At 52.4% G+C, this 24,272-nt stretch overlaps 1 protein-coding gene across 2 annotated transcripts in view; it reads right to left on the bottom strand.

The window, feature by feature from the left end:
* The window catches only part of LOC122380484 (proton channel OtopLc-like), a 51,444-nt gene that overhangs the window by 18,815 nt on the left and 8,357 nt on the right, over positions 1 to 24,272 (bottom strand). The window contains exon 2 of one of the 2 annotated variants that reach the window (XM_043363675.1): positions 8,777 to 8,824. In XM_043363675.1, the coding sequence (XP_043219610.1) occupies positions 8,777 to 8,795 (19 nt within the window). In that variant the 5' untranslated portion in view covers positions 8,796 to 8,824. Of the gene's footprint in view, positions 1 to 6,125; positions 7,086 to 8,776; positions 8,825 to 24,272 lie in introns of those variants that run through there. The other variant, XM_043363674.1, reaches the window with a different exon arrangement.

The raw sequence follows: 24,272 nt of genomic DNA on the forward strand, positions 1-24,272 counted from the left end.
AATGCTCGGGTTGAGAACCTGCAATTACATAAATGTCCGCGGGAACCAGATTTCGTGAGCTGTCACAGTTGGTGGTTCGTATCACCGAGGTTTCCCAGCTGATCGAGAGAGTTGGACTGTAAGATTATGTACGGCTGACCGTCCCCCACAGACTTCCCACCGGTCCCGTCCCTTCCCATCCGCCCCGTCCCGTCCCGTCCCGTCCCGTCTCGTCCCGTCCCGTCCTATCCCGTCCCGTCCCCTCCCGTCCCGTCCCGTCCCGTCCCGTCCCGTCCCGTCCCGTCCCGTCCCGTCCTTTCCCGTCCCATCCTATCCAGTCTCCATCCCTTCCGTCCCTTCCGACCCTTCCGTCCCCCGTCCCGTCCATCTGCAGTGCCGCTCGGGTGGTCGCGTTGGATGGTCATTTGTGGTGTGCCGGTACCGCACACCAACAATCGCCGACGTCTTTGTTAACTGCGGGACCACCGTCACCTACTGGACTGTGACATTCCGGTCAAGGGGTCAGCGGTGAGCCTTCGGTACTGTTAACTACAGAGACTCATTCCTGAGACCACCGCTCTCTATACGGAGAAAGGGTCGCAGTTCGACTCGCTCTCTCCTGGCGGAGAGTCTGTCCATAAAAGGCCAATCGCCCGTGAGGCGTGAACTCACCCATGAAGGAAAGGTTACTGCCCAGTGCCCTCTCTACAGCAGCGTCTGCCACGTTGGCCGGCACTTTCTTTTGCAGCCGGCCTGTCTCCTGCCCTCACATTTATGGCATACCCGAGACAGGTGGCCAATGGCATGCCAGTCGTCTTGGAATAGTTAAGACATTAGGTTTTCTAGAAACCTTCTAAGCTATCCAAGCGTGTTTTATTAGTCGTACACTTGATCGATGGGTTGCTGTTATCGGGCCTCTCACCATTGCTTTTCTCAAGCAGCCCCCCCTTGGTTCATCGACTGCCGACCAGTTACTGGAACGGTACCTAGGCCCGTTGGTACTTGGTTGTCTTTTAGAACTAATACAAACATTAATATTAGCGGACGACAATTATTAATGAATATCTAAGCTATTTTAAGTACATACTGCGTACAAATTGCATACTGCAAAGTGCACAGTGCACACATTAGCGATATACACATTTTAATTACCTCGAAGGGTTATGTTATGGCCATTGGGGTTGTGATTTTGAGATAAAATGTGGGATAGATAGACTATTGAACGCGATGATCACGTTATTTATCCCAATTTGGCTTAGCTACTGTTACTTCTCTTTACATCAGTCAACTTGATTGCAACTTATTGCGACTTGCGTCACTATAAGAATGTGCAAATCCATTGAACCACATTCAAGTAAGTATGAGGTAAGTATGCTTCAGTCACCAGTAGGTATTTGCAAGTAATGCAGTTGAATTGTGCATACGCTGGTTATGATGCAATCGTTCGAATAGCTTTGAGTCGCTTTGTTCCTTCATTTGTGTAATGAAATCACTACTAATCATAAGTTGCAGCACACTGTGCATTCACAGCGCTGCTTCAAAATGCAAGTGACGTCATAATGCACATGCAGCCATGAAAACGCTTTCCTCACGACGAAGGCGCTAACTGCCCTGGCTTTCCCCCTTCACTTCGTGCCTTTGACGTCATATTTCAGTCGTGCGAGGCTTTCGCCCCGACGAATCTCACCTAATCATCGCCGTCACAGTTGACGCCTCACTATGCGACGATGGCATACGATTCACGTTATCACAATGCTCGAGAGTTTGGTCTGTGAGAACGACATGGATGCATGCAACTTTCCCGTTACAGGAACAGGAACGGGCTTTAGGAATAGGTCAGATCACATTTTTAGAATGCTTTATATTGATGGATAATCATTCCAGAGTTACATTAAATTAGGCATTCGTAAGATGGCAGATTGTCATGCCGCATCTATGCCTACCTGTATCATGGCTCTGGACTCAGGGACAGATTTTTTTCAGGGTGTTATAAAATTGAATATTTCCATAAGTTTAATGGACCAAACGCTGCATGGCCTGTGTCAAACAACAATGAATAGCCCGGTTGTTGCCAACGATGGCGGCCTGGCTATTAATATTTAAGAGTTACCGGTTAGCCGTCACTCAGCATTCGGACGGTTGGACTCGTGACCCAAACCATTGTGCTAACCACTGTCCATGACTTGCACTGGAGGCCGCGACCTATCGGCATGGCATCAGCCTGACCCAGCAGCGGACAGGGGTATGTCACATGAGATGCTGACCGGGGCTTCGCTCAGCCTGGTACGGATTGAATAGTTTGCGGTTCATGAGCGGCTACTGCATGCATTAACAGAACTGAGCATACAGTTGCCATTCCAACAGAGGTGACCCAGATCGACCTCTTTGTATATCCGGTCAGTGTCCTGCTGTTTTCCCTTGACCAATGACCGGAGATAGGTACTTACATGGGCAGAGTGAATGCGTGTAACAAACGGATCACAATGCTGAGCGAATAGGAAAATCCGTTCCTGATACACATTTACCTACTTGCTCATGTGACCCCGGTAATTGGTAAATCACGCCACCTTACATTCCTTCACCCAACTGGTGCCCTACCGTCAATTCTATTCAGAACTACATCCCCAAGCCCTTCTGCCCAACCAGTGCCCTGCTGTATGTCCCAGTTCAGTCCTGCCCCCTCCCCAGTCCCCCCAGTCGAGTCATATCCCCTCGGTCACTGTCCTGGTTGTTCTAGTTCCCTCCCGCCGTTCCCTGAGGCCCTTCTGCGAAGGAGCTCGCCGGGTCCGGCTCTCCCCACCGTGGTGGTCTCCGGGCGAGGACCACGCGCCGCCGGCAGAGGCCGAGCGGTGTCCGCGCGCGGCTGACCCACACCGCTGCTCGGTGGAGCGGAACGGTCAGCCCGGCCGGCCGGCTGCCAGCCGCTGCCTCATAGAGATCTGTCCGAACCGCAGGGACCGGAGGCGGCCGGTGAGCCCCGGCGCAGCTGCAGACGGGCGGAGGAACGACTGACCCCGTGACCTCCCCGAAAGAGTGGTCTGCTCTAGCAGCTCGGTATGGTCCGGCCTCAGCGTCTGGTCCGGATCTGTCCCAGTTTTCACACGTTGTATTAACTACATATTCCCCTGGTACTTCAAACGGAAAGGGAACGTCATTTCTCAGTAGAACATTCTTCAATAAAGTCACTGCAGCGGGGATAATGTTCCGAAAACGGCAGCTTTTAAATCCCTCATGCGGATAGCCCATTGACAGCCGGTGTTTTGGCGGAAGTTGATGACCAGGACGGCGGCGTATTCGCAGTTCTGGCCATTTTTGATTCAGTAGAGTACCGGCACATACAATGGGATGGGTGACTGTTAAGACTCACAGGTAAGTAGAACAAAAGAAGACAACAATGTTTCAGCTCGGTTTACTCGCAAATGGCGTCAGGAGTGCAAATGCTTGTACTTCCCTAAAAATGTGCTGTTTCTGAGAGCCGTTACGAAAATGAAAAGGTTGGCTACGCTGCTATCCATTTTGGTCATAGTGGGTAGGAAACATAATGGGAGATAATAAATCACTGTATCTTGGCCTATTTCTACATCACATCTAATGTGATTTCTGTGCGTGTTTCCCCGTATGGCTTTGTCTCCTCCTACCGAACAACTCCATCACAACTGACAGCCACCGCGCCGCCAGTTGCGTCTTGACACAATTTCCATGAATGTTCCTCGTTAGCCGCACCACTCTCCCAAATCCAGCTAATGGAGTTGGCCAGCGAGCGGAAACCACCGCCAGTGTGCACCTGGCAGCCGGACCCACTGCATACAACTGGGACAGGCAGGCGACACACAGCCGACCCAAACAAACCCACACACGCGCCAGCCGCCACCCGCAGAGGCAACGCCGAGCGGCTGCTGAACTCATTTCTCGGCCGATCAGCTGCGTGACAACGCGACCTGACACCGGAGCTGCGTCCAGGACGGCACTGCGCTCCCACGGCCGGCCGACGGTCCGCCAATACCGTAATTAACCGACCCAGATAGAGAAGCGAGTGCCGCGGCTGCCAGCTCGGGCCGACGTCGGACGTTCCCGGTGCGACCGACAGACGCCTGGCCCGGGTCAATTAGCGTGGCGGAGCTAGGCTACCTTCTGTCCGAGTTTCAGAGCTGAGCTATTGAGGCGCGGCGAACGGTCAGCGGTAGGAGATTGCCCGAACGGGACAGCAGACTGACCCGAGGAGGGTCTGGAGTCTATAGAGATGGCCCGCGGAGACGGAAGGAAAGGACATAAGCCCTGCCTCTGACCGAATTCAACTGACTCTGATCTTAGCCAGGCCAAACCAAATATCCGAAGCTGAACTTCTGTTTTTTTTTCTGCTCATGACTCTGAGCCCAATTTATGCTCCTCAGTCCCTTCCTGAGGTGACAGTCTGGAGGTAGGAGTCCACCGTCCGCACTCCTCTGCCGTTCGATCCGTCCCGGGGACGGTTAGGCACGAGTGTGCGGGGCAGCGGAGCGTGGCGACTCGCCCAATGGAGCGCCCGACCGGCGCGGCGGTCGGTCGTTCCGCACACGGCTGCTGCTGCCGTGGCGGCGCTCCCAGGGACGGGGAGGCGTCATCTGGCGCCACGGGTCGGCAGACGGCGGCTGACGGTCGGGAGACGGACCGCTGTGTACCAGTGGGGTCAGCCCGGAACGGCGGAGGGTGACCGACGACAGCAGAGGCGAGACGAGACTGACTGCTGGGTGGAGACCCGCCGTGGCTCAGTGGCGGTATGCTATGCATAGCCTAAACAATGCATTATGCATGGCATTTAATATGTATTTCCAGTATTTTATAGCATGTCTGAGAGTCCAATATTTTGATATACCTACTTGGACAGACTATTTATCATTTTCGTAATAATTTGTAATGATTAGCCAGTTTTGAGTTGAATGTAGGCAGAGCATTAACCGTGGCTGTTGCTAGCATTAGATGTTTATGTAAATAATTGAAGCCACCGTTCCGGAGCTAATTGAAGCCCATCTCATCAGAAGTCCCGCAAGACTCGCCTTTCGGCACGGCGCCCAATAGGAGGTGACTGACAGGTCAACTCGTGACTGCACCTGCCCGAGACATGACTGACTGTTCACTTCGTGACTACATCTGCCCTAGGCATGACTGACTGGTCAGCTCGTGACTATATCTGGCCGGTGACAATGCACCTCGACCCCGTCTGGTTCGAATGCCTTTGAGAACGGTCACTGCCGTTCGCCCCGGGGAGCCTGACGCATCTTAGCAATCTGACCACCTGGTTGTGTAGTAAACCACCCCTACCGTGAATTCCTTCACGCCAAGGTTCATTATGATACAACATATGACATTATATCCCATGACATCGTGTTCTTTCTCATTGTATTGTCTCTTTGCATACCGTCGCAAATGATTGGGTTCCTATACCTTTGCGCCATTCCCATCCTCTGTGTCTAACCCCTAGTCATACCGTGACCAAGCATCCTATCCCATTCAACCCATCCTATCCATCCATCCCATCCATGCTATTCTGCGGAGTCCGTTTGGCCATGGCTGAGCGGCGTCGCTGCTCCCGCGAGAAGCCGGAGTCGGGAGCCGGGAGGCGAAGCGCGGCCAGAGAGCAGCAGCCGTGAAAGACGGCGCCGCCCGCGCCTCCCCGTGTGCACAGCAACGGTACCCTCACCGGCCGGGCGGGCCGGGACGCGCCGCCAAACCCACTGCCCGTGTCCCGACAGCGCGGCGGCGGGAAATGTGTCGCCGATGGAGGGAGGGAGGGAGGGAGCGCCGAGGAAGGGTGGGTGATGATTGTGTGGGTCTGGCAGCTGGTGGACGGCAGAATTTGGGTTATCGGGGACTCATACTTGGCCGTTTTAGGGGAAATCTGGCTATTTTAAAACCGGTTTGTAAATTAGCAGAGAAATTTAACTTCTGGGTAGTTTTCTCCTTGCGTGCCCATTCAACCGAGAATAGAGATATCGCTTCAATTTCAAGCTACAGTCATACTCATCCAGACTTGAAAGCTAAATGCATGGCACGCAGGTATGTAGAGTGCAGTGTTTGAGGGGTAACCAGTTGAAATTTGGATAGCCTCCTAGCTAAAACATGTAGTGTCTGGGTGACACTAATAAGCCCGACTGTGCGGTTGCGCCTACCTCCCCAGTGTTTGGGCCAGAGCTGCTCCACAGGCGGGCCGGGCGGTCGCTCCGGTGTTGTCTTGTCCGCCTTGGTGAGGGGGGTCGGTCGCGCCGCCTGACTGCCGGGCCGGGTCTGCTCCTCCGCCAGTCGAGACTCTGTCCGGCTCGGTCGCGGCTCTTCAGGCACAGTCCGCAGCTCAGGCCGTGTCGGTCGGACCGGTAGAGCCGCCGGGGTCTGACTCCGCGCCCTGGCGGCTTTGGGCTCCCTCTCCGGCACCTCAATCGGCTCGTAGTTGGTATGTGGCGGTCGGCTGGCCTTAGACTCCACCTCTACAGCTGTGGTAGTGTCTCGTAGTGCCCGCTCCTGCGCCCGCTCCTGAGCCCTCTCCTTGTGCTTTTTGCATGTGTGTCGGTGATGGTGATGCGGTTTGGCCGGGCTGACCCTCTCAGCTGCATTTTGCACAGCTCCGCCACCGCTGTTACCTCCACCCGCACCGCCGGCGATTCTATTGAAATGTTCGATAGCTCGGCTCGCAGCGCCGCTGCGCGACAGTTCCTCGCGAATCCGTGTCTTGGTTCGCTCGTCGTCCATGGCGATACCTCGCAGGGAGAACACTGCGCCACTGTCCGCCGTCAGGCGACACCACTCGATCACAGCACACACATGGGAGACTGCAGATCGTCACAGGACACTAACACCAACGGCGCCGGAGACTGCGTCTCATCACATGGCGGTATCGCGAGTTCGCAGGTCGGACCACTCACCAGGCCCAATCTCACCAAGTGCGGTAAACTCAATTTGTCAGCACTGTTCCGCCGCCACAGCAGGTCACTGCACCAACCACAGACTGACCGAGACGCCGACTCGGCTTAACGAATGTCCCGGCGCGTCGGCACACCTGGCGCGGTGGCGAACACGGCGCGTCGGCAGACCTGGCGCGTCGGTGAACTCGACGCGTCTCCAGCGGCGCCGGCACTGAGTCTGACCGGGCCGGTCGACCGGCGCGCCGCCGCGGCGTCACCGCCAGGTGGCCCAGCGCCGTCAGGTGGGGCCGGGACAGCCCGCTCGCTCGGTCGGTCGATCGGCCGCCGGTCCGGCCTCGTGACACATTCCGAGCACCGAGCTCGTGGACGGAGCGGCGTCACACCGACTTTCTCCGGTGTCGGGAGACCACGAGCGGTGTTTTGTCGACAGTGCCGGAACTGGCCACGGGGCACGGAGGCACGCGTGCTATGCATCACTGGCGGACGGTGGGATCTGCTCTCTCCGAGTGCCGCTCCACGGGGATCAGAGGCTCGATAACGCAGGCTATTCCAAGCGGCTCTGCTGCTCATCTGCATCACTCCCGTGTTGTCAGCTTTCAGAGCGGATCAATGGCTTATATGTGTTGTTTATCCGAGGGAGACTCTCGGAACGATAGCCATCAAAAATGCTTTTAAAATGACGGACTCTATGTATTAAGCTATTTCAATATTATTTATGTCATAGATACCTTTATCCCAGTTACAAGCATGGAATATGATCGAGGATATGTGTCATAGCATCATGAACCGTGCAGGAATCGGAGAACAATACTTTGAAATTTGAATGCATATCTGATAGACTGAAGACGAAAGGAAACCACACCAATCGAGCTTACGAGTTCGGTTGGTACTTATATAAGCTCGGAACGGTATAATAGCTGCTAGGATGACATACGAATGGCAATTCAATCTTATTTCGAGTTGAGTCTTGCCGATGCGTTCAACCTAACGAGCTTATTTCAGCCGTTGAAGAGAAATAGTTCAGGAATTTTTGTTTCCAGTTGCTGCTGTTTCAACTTGAACTGACCCACATTGTGGCCTATACCAATCGCGGAATGAACCGATAGTTCAAAGTAGGCACAGGAATGCGGCATGTGGCGGCGTCCAAAACTGTGCCAATGCCCTTGAAATGGATGGGAACTGACGATCGACAATTAGGCTGTAAGTATGCTAATGATGGTCCTGTCCAAGCTCACATATGTTACCTCCTGACACCTTATTTGCTGTTCAGTGACCACGTCCACAAAGCTAGTTAGGTCGGGTATACTGACTTAGCGGGTTTTTACATCGATGCGTGTCTAATTTACACGGTTCGATGTCGGATCCGTAAAGGCAGTGTTGGACACGGCTAAGAGTGTAATCGGTTCCCCTACAAAAACCTCTTACTTTTAGAACTCCTCGGATTTCGTTGCTGCGCAATTTAGGTCAAACCTTTTCTGTCGAAAGCTAGAAAATGTTTTTATGTGACATATTTTGACATATTTTCCTAAGTTTCGGACGCTGCGGGGACAATGGCCAATGACCCTTAACTTTTTATTCATCCACCAGCGGAAAGTAGGCTGTTTTTGGCTGTTCAATGACAATGTGTGCAAGTTTCTACTAGGGGGAGGGGGGGGGGGGGGGTAGTTTTCCATGGACGGTTTCTTACAGGCAACCGTCCATTAGGCCATGCAAGCTTTCAAAATTGGCTCTTGGAGAACAGTCATTCAAAAGACATATCACACACGTTTATCATTTATCAATATTGCTATTATACTATTACTCATGCAAAAGCCGTTACTTTTTATTGTATCGAGGCATATAATTTATGCAGACATAAATGTATGCTTATAAAACACCGTCAAGTTAAGCGTGGTGAACCTTACCATGTGTCGGCTCGTCCATGTCCTTCACTGTGCTGAGTCCCAGGCTATCTGAAAATAAAGAAAATGTATTAGAAACATGGATAAGTATACATCTTTTATTCTTACTTGCATTCTTTCCTATAGAACTCGAGTTAATTTTCTCGTGCACGGCAATTGTTAAATCATATAGCTTAATTATTAATATTTGGTCGTATTCTGAAACTGTTCCTGGCTTGCTACTAGTCAGTAGTCACTAGGACGCTGTCGATGAACTCTAGATGAGTAACTGAGTATCTTTAGAAGATTAGCTCCATTTTCAACAGTAGTTAGCAGTACAACCGCCTAGATATTGCATCGTGATACCGGTACAGGCAAGCATGGATGGCTTCACAAGTTATCCGAACAATTAGAGAGAACATTCCTAAGGCAAGCCCCCAGCATCATCCGTCCTTGGGCTGTCTCGATGGGTATAAAGTGAGTGATATAAAAATATGCAAGTCGACCACCTTAGCCTGTAGTGGCTGATGTGATAGTACCGCAACAGGCAGAATCTCACACTGCAAGTGTGGTGGGGCAGCATCTCACACTATAAGTGTGGTGGTCTGGTCTGGACTACCTACTGAGAGATTCGCTCGGGTTGCAGCCACCCCCTCCCGCTATTTGTTCTATAGGGAACACAGTGAAATAAACCGGGCATAAACACTTGACGATAAGATAAATAGGTCGACGACGGGAAGATTACCGTGTTCTTTTTATGACTAGAGGCATTGGGCTAGATCTACTACCAACTGGTGCGCCGTAGCGGCAGAGCCCATCTAGCTGAACGAGTGCCCCGGTCGCGGTGAAAAAGCTGTGGCCGCTTAAACGGTCGCAGGAGGGAGGGACAGGGACGGTTCTAGGACAAGGACCAAATTAGAACTGCTCCCCCGATGGTCTAAGACGAGTGCAGTGGGGTGGTATGATCGTCAGTCCGAAACAAGGAAGTTTGATCACAAGTATAGTCAAAGGATGGCTCTGAGGAGTGGATCGGAAGAGTGGATGGATGAATGGAAGAAATTTTCCTTATTTATTTATTTCATAACAACCACAGGCCGAGGCCCACATTAAGGCTGCAGTCGAAATAAAATTTCCCATCCCACCCACTCAGGCATTCAACCCGCTCTACCCTCCCCCTACACACATACACCAGACGCGATCACAGAAAGTAAGTAGCAAAGAGTGCTGGCTGACATCAGTCGATATCACTCTTTTTTGTGTGTTTTTTGTTTTGTTGGGTTAGGCCCTTTCGGTCTAACAAGACCATTTCAGAGCCGGAAGGATGATAGGAATTAGGGAGGGACATTGGTCTGGGCAGGCACCCTAGAGAGTCGCCGGGGCTGAGCCCGTCCAGAGGACAGGCCACCCAGCCCCAAGGCACTCACTGCACCCGGCTACGGGGTGCGCTCCCTCGGGAGCAGCCTGCATGAGATAAAGCTGCCTGTCCAGCCCGGAGGGAGGTTGCGGCGTGGAGGAGAAGGATTTCAGTATCCTGAGGATAGAAGCACGGAACGGTAGTTTAGTTGGATATGACAAACTCAAGCCAAGACCCCTGCTGAGCGACTTGGCCAGCCCAAGCTACTCTCTGCAGACAGCGCCATCCAGCGGCATTGTGAACAGATGGCGCCAGTGGGGTGAAAGCGCGACTTCTGCCGGTAGGTGGCTCTCTCAGCAGCAGAACTGCCCTCAGCGACAGTGCCTCCCTCTCCTGGCCCTTTGGCTGGTGGACGAGTACTGCCGCTAGGTGGCTCTCTCTCAGCAGCAGAGCTGTCTTCAGCGACAGTGCCTCCCTCTCCTGGCCGTTTGGCTGGTGTACGGACACTGCCGGTAGGTGGCTTTCTCAGCCGCAGCTGCTCCACTCTCAGTGACAGTGCTTCCCTCTCCTGGCTGTTTGGCTGCCTATTTCTAAAGTCTGCCTACCTATTTCTAATCTTAATGTTTTTCTTCAGTACTCAACGTAGCCCGTTCGGTATGGCAAAGCGAAAAAAAAAAACAGACTCTCAGAGAAGAAACTTTTGCGTAAGGTACAAATACAGTCTCCCGAAACAGAATAGAACACCCACCTTTCCGTGCTTCTATCCTCAGGATACTGAAATCCTTCTCCTCCACGCCGCAACCCCCCCCCCCTCCGGGCTGGACAGGCAACTTTATCTCATGCGGGCTGCTCCCTTGGAGCGGCACCGCTGCTCCTGAGGGAGCGCACCCCGTAGCCGGGTGCGGTGAGTGCCTTGGGGCTGGGTGGCCTGTCCTCTGGACGGGCTCAGCCCCGGCGACTCACTAAGGTGCCTGCCCAGACCAATGTCTCCCCCTAATTCCTATCATCCTTCCGGCTCTGCAATGGTCTTGTCGACCGAAAGGGCCTAACCCAACAAAACAAACAAACAAGAACACCGTTCCGTGCTTTTATCCTCAGAATACAGAAATCCTTCTCCTCCACGCCGCAACCCCACTCCGGGCTGGACATGCACCTTTATCTCATGCGGGCTGCTCCCTTGGAGCGGCACCGCTGCTCCCGAGGGAGCGCACCCCGTAGCCGAGTGCAGAGAGTGCTTGGGGGGCTGGTCGGCCTGTCCATTCGGACGGGCTCAGCCCCGGCGACTCTCTAGGGTGTCTGCCCAGACCAATGTCTCCCCCTAATTCCTATCATCCTTCCGGCTTTGCAATGGTCTTTTCAGACCGGAAGGGCCTAACCCAACAAAACAAACAAACAAAAAATAGAACGGACTATCGGAGAGGTAAAATGCAAACTCCCGATCAATTGCAGTGCTGACCCAAACGAATGATAAGGACATAACTGAGCTTTTTCAGCAGTTTTACTCATGTTTACTCGTAATCACTGTTTCTTCAATCGGTTATCTTCAGTTCGCATGCTACTTTGTGTTTCCGAAAAAAAACTACGAGTATGTTCAACACCAGTTAAAACCGCAAGTGGCATCTCGGATTTTTCCCAACAATCCCCGATTTCTTTTTTCGGCATCCACCCACAAAGGCGGTCACCTCACTCCCGGCTCCCGCTTTGTCCGGTTACCAAGCCCACCAAGCCCAGGACCAATTAGTCGAGCCGGGCGCCCGAGCAGCAATCGGTCGTTATCGCCGCAGGCCGACGCCAAACGATTTATCCTCCACCCGCCTGAGAAGATTGTTGTTGTTTAGCTCTGGATGGCCGTAAATGATGGTGGTGCGCCCGCCGCGGCTGTGTCTCAGCTACCCAGTGTGGGTCAGTAGCTCTCAGTGGTTGTAGACTATACAGCGGCGGGCCGACATCGGGGCTAACAGTCGTGCCGGCCGGTGAGGCTGTATCAGGGGCCGATCGTGCGACGGTGGACGGTCGCCGCGGCGCCGTATCCTAATGGAGGGCTATCAGGTTACAAAGGCCGGCGGGCCGTGACCGCCGTGTCACTGGGACGCCGCAGTACCCGGAGAGCCGACCCGGCGCCGTCGGCACGTCGCTCCGGAGAAGGACGCGGATGGTACTGAGCTGATGATTCCACTGACCCATCTTTGAGCGGGCGGAACAAACGGATGGGCAGGAGACCGCTCAGTCGATCGTTGGTAGATTCAAATAAACCCTCTTAGCTTCACCAAGAAGTGCCGTCAGGCCAACCCATTCGGTCTGAATGTATAGGCCAATATACCTTTCTTGCCCTGATAAAGCTTTGATGAATCAGATGGGAAGTGTGGTGAGACGGCCCACATTGAGAACCCTCAGCAATAAAAATTGCACGTTTTCTTAGGTATTAACGGTAAATCTTTATTGCATGGCTCTAATCTTTCGCTCTACATTGGTCGATCTGCATTGTGGAAGACAACGCTCGATCCATTTGACCTGCCCCTCTGTCTACAAAGTGTGATGATCAACTGCCCGCACGTGCGGCTGTTCCGGGTGCGCGCGTCATTGACAAATGCTCTCTGTCACCGTCTGTCAGTTGGATTGTTCCGGTTCGACCGACCCTCGGGGATGTTCCGCTCTGAAGTGCGTTTGCCCGTCGGAGCCGTCGGAGCGTCGCTGCCTGGCGGCGCGGTCTGGCCACCCGTCCGTGTCCAGTATTGGGCCCGCGAATTGTTCACGTGTCGACCGAGGGACAATGGCTCGACACTCAGACAGTAAGAGAAGACGACGAGTGATATTTCTGCTCCGAGACGCTAGAATTCTGCCCTCTCCGAGGCTCCGCTCGCGGCCAATCATGTCATCAGTCGCTCACATGTCTGCTGGCTCCACCGGTCCAGCGGCGCTCCGCAGTCGCCACACGTGCTCCACCATACGCGCCAGAGAGTTGAACGTCCGTGCAGTCGGCGGAGACGCCAAAGGCCGCCTCAGCACGCCTCAATAGCGTTATGCAACGTGTTCTGTGCTCCGTTTTGCCGGTCATCGTGAAGAACCGTGTCCGGTGAGACATCTGTCGCGGCAAATAAGCCGGGACAGTTTCCACGTGTCTGAGTGGCGCGACGACCTCCGTCATTTCAGGCGTGACCGACGGAGACAGAGGCAGAGACAGAGGCGGAGACAGAGACAGAGGCGGAGACAAAAGCTGGGTCAGATGGAATTAGTGAAGAGAGGAAACAGATTTGGGCAGAGGTGCTTCACACTGCAGGAGGCAAGCAGCATGCGAATTGCGAAAAGGCAGAACAGTTTCCTAGGTCCATAAGAGCAGGTAAGTCGTAGTACAGCCGACATCTGTCCGCTTGAACATCTCTCTTTGTTTTGCAGGGATATGACTATTCCAGCGCATCTTAATTCCACATAACTGAGCTCAAGCAGCAAAGATATCGGGGCGAATGCTGATAAAGCTCCGATCAAGGCCGTATGAGAGGTTTCGATAGCAGAGATACTACCATTTGAGGTGTAAGCGACGCTTCATGGACACAGGGCAAACCAAAATTACCTGGACATTGAGATAAAAACGTCTGTCATCATTATCCGCCTCTTTGAAAGAAACCGTGCCAAGCTTCTTTATGGTTCGGGCATGTCCGGATAGGGTTCTCAATGAATAAATGCATGAACCGTTTTATGAGAGCTTAAAAAGCACATCAACATGTTGTTTGAACCATTGAAGGATGTTTTATGTTCTGTAGCAGCGCATTTAACGGCTGTTAACGTTCGCGACAAATGATGAACGGCCTGTGACGGAGCGGCACCTCATCATAGAGTATTTGAAGTGCTAATGGGCTGTAGTCATGAAAAGAACAAAAGCCGCGCAATAATTATTTCTTGTCCTTTCACTATCCTTCTGAACAGCTATGACTTTCCAATCGCCTATCAAACTTGCTTGGTGAATGCCATGGAGATTGAACATTGGCTTCAGACTTGAAAACTCTGCACCGTACAGACTCGAAAACCACCGTTTCATCGTCAATCTCCATCACGCGGACATTCTGACAACCGTTGAGAGTCCGGCGTTACGCTGCACTCGATCTGAAATGAGCTTTTTAGGAGCCAACGTGGATGGGCAGTACCGCCACACCGAGTACTGAGTACAACTGTAAGAAAAATACAAAACCGAGTCTAGGAAGACAGACAGTAGGCAGATACGGCACTGGCACGGCGGCAGAAGGCGGTGTACCGGGAGCCAGCCCCGCCAGGACAGCCACCCGCTGAGTTAGTGGGTCAGCCGGCGGGCCTTTCTGCCACCCACGGCCGCTGGAGCGTGAAATGAGCAGCCGTCCGACCGGCACGATATTTATGAGAATTGGCGCTGGTGCCGGCGGCAGTGCGTGTAAGTGAGCCACCAACTACACCACGCATAGCGACGACAGGGAAATCTCATAGCTCGAGACTTGAGGGCGAAGAATGACGCTGACGCATGTCACAGAGATGACAGGACAACACCCGTGACCTTTCAACACAACAATGACGTTCCGATAGAATGAGTAATACTGCTACCAATGGACCTGCTTTTTGAGGTAAGGAGACTTTTAATGGGTCAGCAAGACATGTGAACTCCACATAGCGACGCACTTTCTCCCAGGCTCGCCAATTTGAAAATGGATGTGCACTTCGATATAGGTACTGGTGGAAGAGTCTACTATATCTAAAAAAAAAACGCACGCTACAAGTTATCACGTGCCACGCTGATTTCTGAATCAAAGAGATCACACTCACTCCCCACAGCTGACGTTTTGGTGTTGTTGTCATGTGTGATGCTGCAGTCTCCAAGCTTTGGTGTTCTTTGCGTATGCGTCATTGCAGTCTCCGTATTCTTTACGGCGATAGCTTCGTGGGCAAAAATGGCCGACTTGCATACATTTGGTGTCAAGTGCGCTAGACTAGCACATCAAATAAGTGCACTGTCGTTGGTGCAGTGATGCTTTCTTCAACCTGCAAGCTTATCCTTGAGTTCATTCCACGGCTGCTACTTTCATGCGCATTGTGCACATATCTGCAGTCTCTGTACCAACTACCAATAACTTGTCACTTTATCTCAAACAGGATGCAAGTCAAGTAGGTACCTACCTATCCCTTTTGTAGGCATTACTCACTGATCATCTCACATATTCGTGATCTACATAGCTTGAATTGTGAGCTATCGACTATCCGTTCATTGCTATTGATTGCAGTCTCTGAACAGATGGTGTTACCGTTGTGTTTATGGACGCAATTGCCGTGGTTAATGGATGGTTGTCCGACTGATGGTTGTTCCCAGTCGGTGTATATTTCATAGAGTCAGGTAATGTAAACAGACAGGCCAGACAGGCACTGATCCGTCGGCATAAACCACATCAAACTGATTGGATATTCGTCTATATCGTTGCAAGCTGTTTGGAGAGCACCGACTGGGACAGACTGAACTTGTTGATGCCGAAGCCGGCAACTTCACGCTCCATGAGCCGACTGCCAGCCCAGCTCAGATACCAGCACGGACACCATGAGACCTCCAATAGCCGCGGTGCGGCAGCACCGACGCTCCTCCCCGCCGGAGACACCTGCGGCGCCGACGCGGCCAATGTGGCGCAGCGTGACATCCTCGAACACCAGCTGTTGTTTGGCCGGCTGACCCGACCGGTAGCGCGCAGGAGACATATGCGGCGCGAGCTGGTCACCACGCCGCCACCGCCGCGGCTGCGCCACTACTGCCACAGTAAAAACGGCGCGACACACTGCCCGGTGTAGTGGTTACCGGCTCGTGGACTGCTCGAGCTGAGCGGGTGCCAACTGCTGTCTGGTATGTACTTACCTATGTGACGTATGAAAACCGACAGTTTGTAACAATGCCGTTCCGACAGAGCACAGCAACAGCTCTTCTATCTGAATTTCCTGCATACCTACCGCCAATCAGTTTTAGTAAAGCATCCACAATCCACCTTCCATTAGATCTCATCAGACCTCATGGAACACAATGGCATAACATTCAAGCTGATGGAATTGAAGCGATGTCGTTCGTTGCCCTACGTAACGTCACAAGGTATTTTAGGGTCGGCTAATGTTAGAGCGGCGCAAACTCTAGAAATAACATAGTAAATCTTCGACATTATCAAAATCGGAATTCCGAAGGTCCAAGTTCCGATTGCCACCACTGCTACCAATCCGTGCCCGATTTGTAAGTCTGATGGTAAGCGGCGGATTATCTGGGCCTGGAGACACGCCACCTCGTTCTGGGCGACTGAGCCGGACAATATACACGAGCCGCTCGAATCTCATCCTGGATCTCTCTGGCTTCGGTTTCCAGTTACGGAGCGATCCCTCCTGGGACCGCGGGAGTGGAACTGAAGAGCCGACACCGGTGGACACGGGGCAGCGCGGCGGTCCGGAGAGAGGAGACCGGCCCGCGCGCCGGGATATGGGTCAGTCCGGCTATCAACAGTCGTGGATTACCGCAGGACTAGGCTGTTTGGAGGAGCAGATGCTGGGTACTTATTCAAATGTATAATTATGAGTAGCGATGTCCTGTAATGCTGGGAAACATGCCAACAATGTTTCGAATCGACCAGCCGGACCGGAACAAGCCGAGCTCAACGGCAGAAAATTAGGCTTCCACGTATAAATCCTCTGTGTCTAACACAGTTCGGGAGGTAGGACAAACGAGTGAACACCAACACAGGCAATTATATACGCGGTGGTGGCGTCTAACGTCGGCTGGCAGAATGAGGTCCACCGCAGCCGAGCTGTGGTTTATTTCCGGCGTGTGAATTAAAGCCACTAATGCCAGAATGAAAGTTGACCAGCCCGCGGCTCCTGCCGTGTTCAGTGTCAGCGTTCTAAGTGCAGCGCACTTGTGACGACTGCCATACATTCGCACACTTCAACTGTGCAGGAGTGCCACGGACTAGCAGACGCATTAACAAATGATCCAGTCGATTATCCTGCCCCGAGCATGTCATTAACCGCTGCATGCAGTGAGTGCAGCCCTACTACGTTTGAGTGCTCTTCGTTTTGGCATTTGTAGAGTGCAAGGAGAGATACCTGAAGTATTTAGTTCAGCTTTAACAAGGTACGATAATTATTCACTAGTGTCAGTTATTTGGTGCTGGACGGCGCGTAACGGTCGAATAATTTATACAGAATAAGACGTCGGACGCCAGGTGGTGGCCCGGCGTCGTCCACTGCGGGGTGTCTCGCGCAGAGGCCGAGAAAATGGGTCTGCCTGGCGAGGGCCTCATACGATCATCTGTATATGCGCCGCATCTGAGCAGCTGCACTGGAGCAGTGTACCCCACTTCGGCTTTTTGTGTCCCTTCCTTTTGTGCTTTTTGTGGGCATTACTCGTGACCGGTCTTAAAACGGCCATCCGGAAGACACTTACATTGAATCCCTTCCACTGACATTTTTGTGCAGCTTTTATGACGTCATTATCTCTGCTCTCTGCCTCACATTTATCGGCGACTGCAGTCGCCGATAAATGTAGAGACCGGCCGTAACACAGCGTGTCCGTGCAATCGGCACGAACGTCAGAGGGAAACATGACAACTGACACGGTCCGCAGATGACCCGCAGATGACCGGTCACGTGGATACCAGAAGCGCAATAGCCACGCCTTCGGGGGATCATTACCATAAAGAGCTGTCAGAAAGCTGTAACAGAACAACCTATCATCACAAGATCATCTTTCATTGTAACAAGACGATTAGAGATGTCCATTCTCCATGAAATAGTCATTGGAATTATTGTCAGCCACTAGGCTGGTGGCGACTTGGAGTTGCGGCTGCGGCCACCGAAATGGGTTTGAAGTCATTAACGTCAGTCTCCCTCGGCCCGTCAGTTACCGGTGCAGTCCATCAGACAGGCGGTGCAGCACCGTCACATTGGCCGCGATCAGCTGGCGAGGCCGATAGACGCCGTGTGGTCCGCATGCGACCGACATTGTAACTAGTTCCGTGAGCGATGAGAGGCACATCAGACGCCATCACCGCAAGCACCCGGCGGCGAGCGGGCCGCACCGGCTGGCGTCTGTAGTTCGGGAAATGATGTGAATTGAGATCGACACCAGTATATTTATTATGGTGCGATTGTGGCCACTGATGCTATTTTCCGTTAGCTGCCCGATGCATTTCGGTCACAAGTAAACCACGTTCGCCTGCTGACATGCAAGACTGAGACAGCCAGAGAGTATTAGGTAGGCATTTGCAGTGAAGTTGATTAGCGATTATATCAACCTCTCATCATCTCCAAGACTCAAAGCACCTCAGGGTTATCCCTCCACATCACACAGTCATGCTGATGGTCTGCCCGACGCGCTTCGGGACAATCATTCTGAAATGTCTCGTGACAACCAGGGACACATAAAGGTAGGTACTGATATCACGACGCATGCCGCATACTCATTTCCAAGTCACGTCGTCAGAGAGCCAGACTAGTGTTTATCCTCCATCCAGGGAGATGAGCGAGAGAGAGAGAGAGAGAGAGAGAGAGAGAGAGAGAGAGAGAGAGAAAGAGAAAGAGAAAGAGAGAGAGTGAGAAAGAGAGAGCGAATGAGACAGAGAAAAGAGAGAGAGAGCGAGTGAGAGAGTGATATAGAGAGAGAGATAGAGAGAGAAAGAGAGAGAGAGAGAGAGAGAGAGAGAGAGAGAGAGAGAGAGAAAGAGTGAGAAATAGAGAGAGAATGAGTGAGAGGGAGAAAGCGAGAGAGAGAGAGAGAGAGAGAGAGAGAGAGAGAGAGAGAGAGAGAGAGAGAGAGAGAGAGAGAGAGAGAGAGGAGAGAGAGAGGCAGACAGACAGACAGGCAAAGAAGAGGTGATGACTGCGTGTAGCCGGTTCGACGCTCGCATAATGCATGCCGCTGTCACACCGGACCCAGACCGGAACGCTACAATAAAGATATCACGCAGAATCATGAGAAAACTGCGCAGCTTGCACGTTATTTCCTTCAAGGGTGGTGTTTTGGTGGCGCCGCGTTCGGCAGAGTAATATTTAGCCGCAAGGTTGAGTGGCCTGCTTCACATCACAATTATCATGGCAAGAAGAAAAGTGGACATGTTGCCAAGAGTGGAATACGTCCAGATTATTTTAGCCTAACTAGATTGCTTGTTATTGCAGCTGCTCATTGTAGATGCTTGAAGCAAAGCTGGCTAAATTTTCAAATGGGATAGAGATATATTCCGTGCACAAATTATACAGTAATTGTGTCTAATTATTAAGTTTAGAGCCTAATGCCCCTAATGCTCTGTGCTGTTTAGGCTACCCGGGAATTTATGTGAGAAGCGCTGCTAAACTCGGCGTTATTAGAAAACATCCACGCACTGCCTTCTGCCGCTGGTCCCATTTACACTGGCGCAGGATCGCGGCGCTGCGGTCGGGTGTGATTTACGTGTGAACCGTGCACGTCCGCCGGTGAGCAGCTCGGGCGCAGGTGGCGTCCGACAGGGCACCCACCGTCCCACTTGCTCTGCTCGGTTAGACTCCGACCGGCCCGCGGCGCTCCGGCAGCAGGACGCTTCGCAGCGGCACAGACGGCTAAACGGCGCGGTTTCATGCGGCTTTTGGCACGGCGATTTCTCTCGTCGACTGCACTGCCAGTGGGTGAGCCATGCTCACGGCCGTGTTAGCGCCCGAGTCTGAACGGAGCAGTGAGACGCGCTGACACGCAGCGGCGGTTTGACCGACTGACGGACCGCGAGAATGGCAACGCCTGTTATGCCGAGACTGAGTAATGGGATCGTCAAATGATCAGCTTTATTCGGCTCTCCCTCCAGAAGGTGATCCATTACAATTGATGTTTCGCCTTTGACAGGCATTGTAATGCAGCACTTTGCAAATGGTTAAGAAGGTATATGGTGAATCGTAATGAACACATTTATTCTAGTAACTGATAATGTCCATCAAATAGATGGGTGGATTGATGCTTGACAAATAGATGCTTTTCGGGATAAATAACAGCTTGGTTTTGGTCTGACGGACTTGTTGACACAGTAACCTTCCTGACCCACTCATGAGACGCTCTTTTCGCGTGTGCTCGCACGTCACAACACGGTACGGGCGTCACTCGTGGCTCAGTGAGCGTCACTCGCTCGTGACGGTCCCAGTGGGCGCGTGACGGTGCGGAATCGACGAGCTCCGAGCGCGTGCGACGTGTCTCCGCCCCGCGACCTGTCGCGGTGCCACCCTCGCCTCAGAGATGTGCCTGGGAAAGCCCGCACAAACCGCGACATAGCGGATGGAACGATCGATTACCGCACGCTGAGTACAAAATGGCACAGCACGACTTGAATAAAAGGTATACGGCGATCCTGGTGACCCACTAGTGGCTCTGACCAGTCTCATGCATACCGGCACGATTTGGCCGGGCTCATATAACAGCACAAAGCACGCTTGCCGTCACGATCCGCACGGAGCGTAATTTTAGTACGATGTGCATGCCAAAAACGGCACCGTTCCCTTCTTTTGGTTTTCGCCTGTCGCGGAGAGAGCTGTCGCGGCGTCACATCGGCCCCCGGTGCGACACACACTCGTCTCCCTTTGCACCAACAATGGGAGTCGGGTGACACGCTCTGTGGCGTGTCGCCTCTGGTGTAGCGGGCTCCTGTCAGCACCGCATCACCTGCCGCCGGAATCCGGATGGCGTGCGCTCTCAGCTGGCGGGCGGCTCAGTTACACTCTTACAAAGTTCCGGCTCTTATATTCGCTCTCTACCAAGCCGCATGACATTGCTCCGATGGAAAAATGGATTTATGTGTGAATAGATCCAAGCATTGCAAACATAAATCGAATCTCTTGACACTCGGCCCTGAATCAAATCAGACACTGCCCTCGCGCAGCTTTTGGATCCGTTCAGTTTTACAGCCAGTCGTAAACATTTCATTCGTTTGTGGTCGGTTATATTACAGATCATTTGATGCCGGAGACAGTCGCCATTCCGATGCGTACATGGGTGAGAGCGGCTCCCAGCATCCAGGAGTCACGTTCTGATTGGCGCCTCTCAGCCGATGGTGTCGGGAATGGAGATGGGGGGGGGGAGGGGGCGGTACGCTTCGCTTCCGGCGGGCCTCGGGAGAGAGCTGGCTGCAAATCGTCAGCACCCGTAGAGCCCGGCCGTCAGACCAGTGGAGCATATAAACGTGGTGCGCGGCGCGGTGCTACGCCACAAACAGTGGGTTCAACAGATTATAGTTTGGCACTGTGACCTGACCCACTTATAAAGTAGGAAGATCACCAAGAATGGGTTGCCAAGGGAATTATAGAAGTATATCTATTCATTGTTCCATATTTGTTTGGTCATGCGCGTGGTGATAGGTAATATCAATTTCCTCGGTAATTCCTCTCCAATTTTCTCGGTGGACTGGCTGCATAAAGGCCAGATAACAAAAATAAGGAGAATGATTGTCGTCAGATCACATCTCATAGCTAATGACTTGATTGATTGCCGACGTCCTTTCCCTTTGCAAAATTATTCAAGGTCAGCACTTGTTGAGCTTTTGATTGCCAGTCAAACTGAAACCACTTGCTGTTTCGCCCCCATCGACACATAATTTTCAACATTTCGAAACCGAAATACGGAAGCTCTGCCGCCACCAATACCAGTCGCCATTCCGACAACACGACAGCAGTGATGACACCAGCAGCGGCGATGACAACTCTGAGGCGTTATCCGTCACACCACCTGCGGCTATGTCATTGGCCGGCCCGTGACGGGCGCGACGGGCGACTCTTTGTCACATAGGGGCACCGCAAGCCGCATCCAGCGGGTGCCGGCACCCCGGCGGCCATTCATGTGACTGATGACTTCGTGACGCTCCCGTTTGTCTGTATCTGACGGCTCCACAGTCGCGTCTCGCTCACCCCTCCCATCTTCCGGCTTCCGTGGCTAAAACGTCAGACGCCCATCGTCGTGAGCCTGTCGTCGTGAGCCGTTATGCCAGCGTTTACTGACCGGCGTCCGGTTAACGACCTCAGTCCTGACATGACAGCTGATCGCTCCAGCTCAGCACTGGTGGTCAAATTCCGTCAAATCACCGTCATCACCGCCCTTATTAAGCGTCATTCGACGTGGTTGCATAGTGGGCGCGTCGAGATAAAAGCCAGCCGGGCGTTGATAAACTGGGAGGTATTCAGGAGCCCCACCACGCTACATCATATAAAACGGAGATAACATCAGAGTTGACGGGCTCGATCAGGTGTATCACAACTGGCCGTTGCGTAGCAATTAGCATGGCAGCGGGAGGCAAGGTGGTCCATTCCACAACAAGGCAATGAATGGAAGCATTTTAACGTAGATATGCCACTTAAAATGAATGGCTTGGCTACCAACTTGGGATGTCAGGTAACAAAGAACCGGTCCAGTGGTTCAAAATGCAGTTCAGTACTGGGCCCGTATTCACGTCGGAATTTTTCGTAAGATTTATCTTACGATCGCTCTTTGTCGTACGATAATTTGGTATTCACGTTGGCATCGCAAACAGTTAAGATTTATCTTACGATCAAAATTTTGGTCGTAGACATTTGTCGTACGATCGATCGTAAGTGCGATTCACGTCGGGACATCTTAACTCGAATCTTAAGATGATCGTAAGACCTTAATGATGAAGGTATTGGGAAGATACGACTACTCACTGAGCTGTCGTAAGACGTCACCTATGCTTATGAATTGTATATTTAGGTATTGAAATTGTTGTTTATGATTTTTTTCTTGCGAGCGAGCACGAAAAAGAGCTTTCAATGTAACGGGAAAATATCAGTATGAGCGGTAGGTACAGCTCGGACCGGCCCGCCCTATTACGCTTTTGAGAAGCTTTTATCTCGGCCACCGTTGGGCCGATTGAACCACGGTCTTTTTTGTTTGGTAGCCCCATCCCTCCTACCTCGTAATTGACTACTCTTGATGCACCTGGGTGATCGCCGTGTCATGTGGCTCTTGCGAAGCCAAGGGAGTCACCTCAGAACCCAAAGTCGTTCTGCTGAATTTACGTTTTTGAGAGGATTATGTCTGAGTAAGCACAGGATCGATTTACTAGGAAATATCTTTGTAGGGTATATTCATCCATTCTGCCAAGGACACGACTTTTCTCGATGCATGTGGGTGACCATGGCTGCACGTGCCACGTGCATAATAAAGAAATGTCATGTTTGTAGCAATTACAATAACTATGTAATTATCGTGCCCATTGCGCTGAAACTTGGCATGCTGGTAGGCACTCATCGGGCAATGCATTTCCATGTGTCACGTTAGGGGTACTACTGCACGTGCGCACGTGCAGTGGTCGCTCCTAGATCTCGGGAACGGCTGGACCAATTGCGCTCAAAATTGGCACACCGGTAGGGACCGCTTAGTAGCGTGCCGGGCAAAAGTCGTTTGGGACCCCGTTTGCACGTGCGCACGTGCAGGAGGCCGCTTCCATATATAGAGAACGGCGAGGCCGATTGCGCCCAAATTTGGTACACCTTTAGGAACCACTTAAGAGGGTGCCGAGCAAATGTCATTTGTGACTCCGGTTGCACGTGCGCGCGCGCAGCAGGCCGCTTCCGGATCTCGAGGACGGCTAGGCCGATTGCGATTAAATTTGGTGCGCCTTTAGGAATCGCTCAGGAGGTTGTCGAGCAAAAGTCAATTGTGACCCTGTTCGCACTTCGCACGTGTGCACGCGCAATAGGCCGCATCCGGATCTCGAGAACGGCTGCACTGTAAACTTTTTTACTCCCGGCTGGGGGGTAAACCCGCTGTTACGGAGTAGCGTACTCCGCAGACGTTTTTTACACCCCACCGTGGAGTAACTCTTCTAGGATACCCTCGCACAGGGAGTGAACCCTTTCGATTTTACCCCCGATCCAGGGGTAAACCCTTTTAATTACACTCGCACAGAGGGTAGACCCTTTTCATTTACCCTCTGACAGGGAGTTACCCCCGGCGTTAACCCTCTGACAAGGAGTTACCCCCGTTCTTTACCCTTTATAATGGGGTAAAAATTACCCAACGACAGGGGGTAAATGGAAAGGGTAACCCTTTGTCGTGGAGAAAAACGTCTGCGTAGGGGATCGAGAACGAGAAAGACAAAGGCAAAGAACTACCGAAAGAAGAAGAGATAGAGGACAGAGGGAGAGAGAGAGAGAGAGAGAGAG

The sequence above is a fragment of the Amphibalanus amphitrite genome, unplaced genomic scaffold, assembly GCF_019059575.1.
Source record: "Amphibalanus amphitrite isolate SeventyFive unplaced genomic scaffold, NRLGWU_Aamphi_draft 000098F_arrow, whole genome shotgun sequence".
Classification (NCBI taxonomy): Eukaryota; Metazoa; Arthropoda; class Thecostraca; order Balanomorpha; family Balanidae; genus Amphibalanus; species Amphibalanus amphitrite.